At 43.4% G+C, this 7,191-nt stretch overlaps 1 protein-coding gene across 1 annotated transcript; it reads left to right on the top strand.

Moving 5' to 3' along the window:
• The first annotated feature begins 2,960 nt into the window (after nucleotides 1–2,960).
• Nucleotides 2,961–6,489, top strand: glula (glutamate-ammonia ligase (glutamine synthase) a). The gene is made up of 7 exons (XM_061083821.1): nucleotides 2,961–3,068; nucleotides 3,587–3,773; nucleotides 3,863–4,024; nucleotides 4,684–4,830; nucleotides 4,915–5,042; nucleotides 5,130–5,329; nucleotides 5,425–6,489. The coding sequence occupies exons 2-7, from the start codon at nucleotides 3,608–3,610 to the stop codon at nucleotides 5,735–5,737; spliced, it is 1,116 nt and encodes a 371-aa protein (XP_060939804.1). The 5' UTR covers nucleotides 2,961–3,068; nucleotides 3,587–3,607; the 3' UTR covers nucleotides 5,738–6,489.
• The last annotated feature ends 702 nt before the right edge of the window (nucleotides 6,490–7,191 follow it).

Here is a 7,191-nt window from a genome sequence, read left to right on the forward strand (position 1 = left end):
AAGTAAACAAGGATTTGTACTGCTTCATCAAGGCTGCATGGGCAAACTCTGAGACGTAAAGAGAGATGAACGGCTCTCTGAGATTACATTCAGGCTCCAGCAACATGTGTGAGAGCAGGGCAGTGTGTTTAATGTGCATTTAATTCATGGGATGTTCAAGCATACAGAGCATGCTCTTTGAATTCGGAGGTTACTTTTTTCAACTGTGTGTGTTTAGTCCATCCTCTGGACTGTGAGGAAAACGTAACCTTAGATCATGCACAATGTATTCATGCTCACTTCCCCTATGTATTGATCATGAGGCATTTTCGCCCTACCTTGATGTCATCAGAAGATCCTGACATTTGGCTTCAGAAACAACCTCAACCAGAGAGAGGAGAACGAGCCAAGTGCATAAAGAGAAAGAACAGCTTCCAATCAGGAATGAAAGTGTGACAATGCTTTGTGTCTCGCTCCTGGTGTCAGACTGGGACAGATTAGGCCGATACACTCATGTTATGGTGGAAAATAACTATGATCATTTACTAAAGAGCTGTATTTTGTATTCTGTATGTTCACTTCCGGCTACGTTTAGGTGCAAAATACTGCACTTTTTACTCTACTACATTATTAGCCATTTACTCTTCTGATTAAATTGTACATAAAGCATTTCCTCTCATAAGAGACCTTTTACAATAAAACCTTGTCTGAGGCCTCTTCTTGTGTCTCAGTTTTGTATGAGTTCTCATCAGCTCCACCAAAGAGAATCTTTCCCTCTAACTTCCTCCTGGTTTTATTGAGACATCTGTTTTAGGCTGTAACATTTAAATACCTGTGCAAATACTTTGAGCTCCAACTTGATTATTTCCTGTTTTACTTTGAAATTTCTGCCATGTTTCCTTTGGCAGTTTTACTTCCTGTCTTTCTCTGCCTCTGCTCCCTGGTGTGTTTCATCTGTTCCTAATCACTCCTGTCTCCTGTGGGTATTTAAGTCTCTGTTTTCCCGTCACTCACGTCAGTTTGTTTCCAGTGTTCTCTCAGTGTGTGTGTGTGTGTGTTTCTTCTTTCTCAGTTCAAATTCTTTGTTTTGTTTTTACCTTGTTTTCCCTTATTCCAACTACTGGATTTAGTACCTGCTGTCCTGCCTGCTTGAAATCCAACCTGCCAGTGAGTCTGTTTTCATTCATTCAAAACCACATGGCTGCTACAAACCTGTTTTTGTGTCTGCATTTGGGTCCAAAAACCCTCCAGACCTCAACAACGTAAACATGGACTCACCAGACATCTCCCCCCCCCCATTATGATATGTAGGAATCTCTTGAGTGGGTCTACAGGTCGTCGAAGAAAAAAAAAAAAAGATCCGATAAGCAGGCTGCTCTCAGGGTGGCACACAAGGTGGTGTTGAAGAATTTCTGGCTGAAAAACGTATTAATACCCTGGATTCCCAGCCAGACTTCTAGTCACCTAACTTCCACCTTGTCTAACTGTGGTCTTGCCTTCGGCCTGCTAGCCTCAGTGTTAGCCTCTCATTTGGAGCGTCCCAGCTGCTTGACCTCTTCAGCAGTCCAGCATTTGCCTGTCTTTCTGACCTTTGGGTTGTTGCCTGAGATCTTCTGCTTCGTCCATGTTTTTATCCTTGGACATCTTCCCCAGTGTCTCCTGCTCTGCCGCTCACCCAGCACCCTGACCCTCTTGAATTTTTTGAAGACTCCAATTTCAACCTGTTTTTGTATTTAGGTAAAAAGAAAAACTAAAAAAACTCACCAATTGATAAAACTCCTCCCATTACTTGAAGCAAAGATTGGTGAAAAGGCTGAATTTGTTTTCCAAATGTATTAAATATATTTTTTTTTCTTTGTTCCTTCCTCACTATTCATTTCAGTTCGTCAGAACCTCAACCTGGTGTGTCAAAGACACATCATCACTACCAGCATTAACCTATTGAACATATTTTCATGTGGTGTGTGTGTGTGTGTATATATTTTTAGATTTTCTTTGGAGGGAGGTCATGTTTTAACCCCCTGTCCGTTTGTTAGTGGGTTTGTATGTTTGCTTGTCAGCACGATTACGCCAAAACAACCAAACTGATTTCCATGAAACTTGGTGGAGCAATGTGGGTCAGGGATGACCCCGGTAAATTCTGGTGCTTATCAGGATCAGGAGTGCGGATGCAGGATTTTCATTTTTTTTACTTGCATTAACACTGCGAGAGAGAATTTTCAGATAAACCATTCATGGATTTTAGTGAAAAAACAGGCGCATTTAGGGAACTGAGATCTATGAGTGTGTGAACTTTGATGCAGCTCTATTGAATTTAAAGGGACTGTTGGGCCTTGGCAGACGTATGTGTGCTATCCCATTCTAGTTTATTGCACAGCTCTTCACGCTACTCCATGACTTGCCTGCTAATTTGCTGCATTATGCACCAAAGCAAATTCCTTGTTCGTTGAAAACACATTTGGCAATTAATCTGATTATGAAGTTAACATGTGATTTTTCGACATGCATCACTACGCATGCATTTTACACATAATTTTCTCTCGTTGGCATCCAGTACAAAACCAGATTGAACCAACACTAGAGGATTGTGGGGATTACGTAATTCCCTTTATTTCAAACCCTGCACCGTCTTGCAGTTACCGATTTGCACCACGACGTGGCGTCGTGGGCAAATAATTTACACGTGGGCAGAGTTGAACATCTTGTCCCACGTTGCTGGATCATGGAAGCACATTTATTTTCTTATATATATATTCCCAGAAGCTCTGCATCTGAGAATTGTTCTTATTAAATTCCTCATCATCGTGGATTGGTGTGAGGATGAGGAGGAAGAGGAAGGGTGTCACGCCACACATCGTAGCACGCACGCGGCTGGGATCCTGCTTGGGGGGGTAGGGGGGGGGGGGCGTTGCGGCTCCGATCTTGTCCAACGACTCCGACCAATCAGCGAGTAGCTCCTGCTCTTATAAAGAGGCCGGACCCGGAGCATCGGTACCGGAGAATGATAGGAACACTAGCGAGGCATCACACTACGAGACACTGGACCGGTCTGTCCTTTAGTTTTTATTTCGACTTCCTCGTTTCTCCAGGTAACTCGTCACTTTCTTCCTCTTCCTCTTTTTTCGGTCTCTGTCTTTTAGAGAGACTTTCAGACTCTGATCTGTGTCTCCAGCGTGTGTTTGTGTTGTGTGTTTGTGTGTTCCCTCACGTTGATCCAGGGGTTAGTTGTGATATTTTGGGTGTTCTGGGGATGGATTACAACCAGGAAGCTTGTTATGCAATGTTGCATCACCGGTCGTTACCCTGACGACAACAATAAGCAGGATGTTGAGTAGTGATGCTCGTCACTTTGTTTCCTCCTGTTTTATTATTAGAGCCAGTGTGTGGTGTTTCATTCAGTCTTAATATTCAGGCCCGAGGTGTTTAAGTGTCTCTTTGTTATCTAAGTGGAGAGTGAGGAAAATGCTGGTACTGCTACCCCCCCACCCTTCTCGTTTCTGGAAGAAGGAGACAATGGTGTTTACGCAACGTGCGATCCAGAGCGAAGCGCGGGTCCCATGCTCCTCTCGTTGACCTGTGTCCCTCCTTCTTCTCTTCTTCTCCTCAGGTGTGTTGTAGTAGAGAGAAGATGGCCACGTCCGAGAGCGCCAGCTTGAGTAAAGCTGTCAAACAGCAGTACATGGACCTGCCTCAGGGGGACAGAGTCCAGGCCATGTACATTTGGGTGGATGGGACAGGAGAGGGGCTCCGCTGCAAAACCAGGACCCTGGATTTCGAGCCTAAGAGCATTGAAGGTAAGAAATCTCCAGAGTCTTATAAACTCAAAAAGCTGATGCCTTGGATTCATTGTTAAATTGCCTCCATCCTCCTCCTGCTGCTGCAGATCTCCCTGAGTGGAACTTTGATGGCTCCAGCACCAACCAGGCCGAGGGCTCCAACAGCGACATGTACCTGGCTCCTGCTGCCATTTTCCGGGACCCATTTCGTAAAGACCCCAACAAGCTTGTCCTGTGTGAAGTGCTGAAGTACAACCGCAAACCTGCAGGTAACTAACAAGCTCAGATCATGTGAAGGTTCCCTGACTCGCAGAGCTGCTGCCCTCCGCTGAATAACATGACTAATATGTAGAAGTGGACATGAAGCAATGACTCAAGTAATTTGATTGTTTTGTGTATGTGGTCGTATGTGGCATTACTTAGAATAGAATAATGTCGTCCAGCACGTCTCATTATTTTTACTCATGTTATCTTGGATGAACAAGTCTGCAATGAGAGCCAACCTCTCCAACTGTTCATAATTTGGAAAATTTTAGTCCTGGTATGTCGCATTCAAATGACCCACCTACAGTAGCATGCACACTGGCATTTCATTGATCTAACACGTATGAACACATGTGCACTTCCCGACGCCCATTCATTCTCATGCATGAGAGCCCTTCAATGCAGATTTTGGCAAAAATGAAAAACTGAAATTATTTTATTAATGAAATTTATTTTTTGGGGGTGATAAAGTGTACATTTGTAACCCCGACACCCAAAAGCAATTTCATTGTTGCCTTATTTCCACGACGGTCACAGTTCCTAGAAATGTGTATTTTATACTTTTCTTTGGTATTTTAATCAGTGGTTTGCAAAACTGGCCCATGTGACTAGACTGGACGCTGCTGGTGCTTGTCCTCTAAACGGAGCATTTTTCTTTCTGCAGAAACCAACCTTAGAATCACATGTAAGAAGGTGATGGAGATGGTGGACGATCAGCATCCTTGGTTCGGCATGGAGCAGGAGTACACCATCCTGGGCACAGACGGACACCCATTTGGCTGGCCATCTAACGGATTCCCCGGACCACAAGGTCAGTAGCAAGTTCAAAGTGTGTGTGTGTGTGTTTCTTCTTTGGGAAAGTGTCGTGTTGGTTTAACAATCGTCATATTTGCAGGTCCCTATTACTGCGGCGTGGGAGCTGACAAAGCCTATGGTAGAGATATAGTGGAGGCCCATTATAGAGCTTGTCTCTATGCTGGAGTTGACATTTGTGGTACAAATGCAGAAGTGATGCCTGCTCAGGTAATGACAGTAAAATGTGCTGTTGTGGTTTAAACTGTCAATTTGATTTATAATTTATCAGGACTTATGATGTGTTCGTGTTTTCAGTGGGAGTTCCAGGTTGGCCCTTGCGAAGGTATCAGCATGGGGGATCATCTCTGGGTGGCACGTTTCATCCTGCACCGTGTCTGTGAAGATTTTGGTGTCGTTGCCTCATTTGACCCCAAACCCATCACTGGTAACTGGAACGGAGCTGGCTGCCATACCAACTTCAGCACTAAGGAGATGAGGGAAGAAGGTGGATTAAAGTGAGTGTCCAAAGCTTTTTTTAGATCTTGCTTATTCTGCATAAATTATTTATTTAAATGTCGGATTGGGTAACCTTGTCATTTCTCCTTTTCAGAGCCATTGAAGAGTCCATCGAGAAGCTTGGCAAGAGGCACCGCTACCACATCCGTGCCTACGACCCCAAGGGGGGGCTCGACAACGCCCGTCGCCTCACCGGCCACCATGAAACCTCAAACATCGACGAGTTCTCCGCAGGTGTGGCTAACCGCGGCGCCAGCATCCGCATTCCCCGTATGGTGGGCCAGGAGAAGAAGGGCTACTTTGAGGACCGCCGTCCATCGGCCAACTGCGACCCGTACGGCGTGACCGAGGCCCTCATCCGCACCTGTTTGCTGAACGAGGAGGGAGAGGAACCCGCGGAATACTAAATCCACATCTCATTGACTGACTCCCACCGCCCTCCCGACTTTATCTTTTAAGCTAGTACTGTATTTTTTATTTTTCTCTCTCCCTCTGAGATGATTTTAACCTGCATTTTAATGGCTTAAAGTTGGCTGGTCAACTTAAAATATGGGAACGTAATAGCAGGGTACGTCTTTCCCCTCCACTTTCGAAGGGATTGGCTTTTGTAACACTGTTTTATAACCCGTGTTATCCTCTCCTCCCCCCCCCTTGTCTGTAACTGAAAGAACTAAAGCACATGGACACTGAAGAGTAGAGCTGCTAAGGCTGGACAGCATGTCGAACTTAATAAATCTGACTAGTTCATGTACTGTTAATATATGTTGACCTGCCTTTTCGAGTATCCAGTTTTCGATGTTACTAATTCTTTGATTTTTATGAAGTGTCTATTTTTAAATGGCAACGTTCGATGTCGTCAGATTTTTGGCACACACTTGATTTGACAACTTGTAGGTACACTTTGTAGATGTCTATACCCAGACGTATGTTGTTGAAATGTGGTGGATCTGTCCATAATGCCATTTGTAGATTTCCTTAAGGAGTTTTATCCTTCTGTTAACTGCGATATTGTAATGCACCTGATTTGGTAAAACATCACGTTTACTGACGCTGGTCTTTTTTATTGATACATTTAAAACTTTTATTTTTATCACAACATGGCTGTGTGACTCATGACTTAAAAAAAAAGGAAAAAGATTAAAAGAATAGGTCAACACTTTGGGAAATATGCTTTTTTTGTTTCTTATCAAGATTTCAATGAGAATATTAATGCAACTCTCATATATTGATAAGCAAAGTCTTCTAATGCTTCTTGGATTAACTGTTGTTAACTCTGTATCAAGACCTTCTAGCTGTCTATGCAAATTCTGAGGCAACAGCTAGCAAACGGTTTAAAAGGAAAACCTGGATCTGTACAAAGGCCTCTATAGCTCAATAATACTTTGCTTATGTAATTTAGGTAACTTTGAATAGAGCCTGGCTAGCTGTTGCTCTTCCATGCAAATGATAACCGTTTACTTGAGCAGGCCTGGGCCATCCAAAGCTCACTAATCAATTCTCATGTAGATTAATCTTGTCATCCTTGGATGATAGACTACAGCCAGAGGTGGTAGTGATCTTCTCATTTAACTCTTTAACATAAGAAAGCTTATTTCTCAAATGAAAATTACATTTCATTGAGCTGACGCTTTTATCCAAAGCGACTTACAATAAGTGTATTCACCCCCGAGGGAACAAACCCAGAACAACAAGAATCAACATTAGCTTTCCATTGTTAGTTAAGTGCAGATCATTCATGAAACTCAAACCAACACTGATTAAGTGCTGATCTCCCGTTACTTGTTCTGAAAGTTTCATCAACTTGTGAATACAAATTAATTCAAAACAACCTTACAACTCCAAGTTGGCTGAAGGAGCTGCT

The sequence above is a fragment of the Limanda limanda genome, chromosome 13 (genome assembly GCF_963576545.1).
Source record: "Limanda limanda chromosome 13, fLimLim1.1, whole genome shotgun sequence".
In the NCBI taxonomy this organism is placed as follows: domain Eukaryota; kingdom Metazoa; phylum Chordata; class Actinopteri; order Pleuronectiformes; family Pleuronectidae; genus Limanda; species Limanda limanda.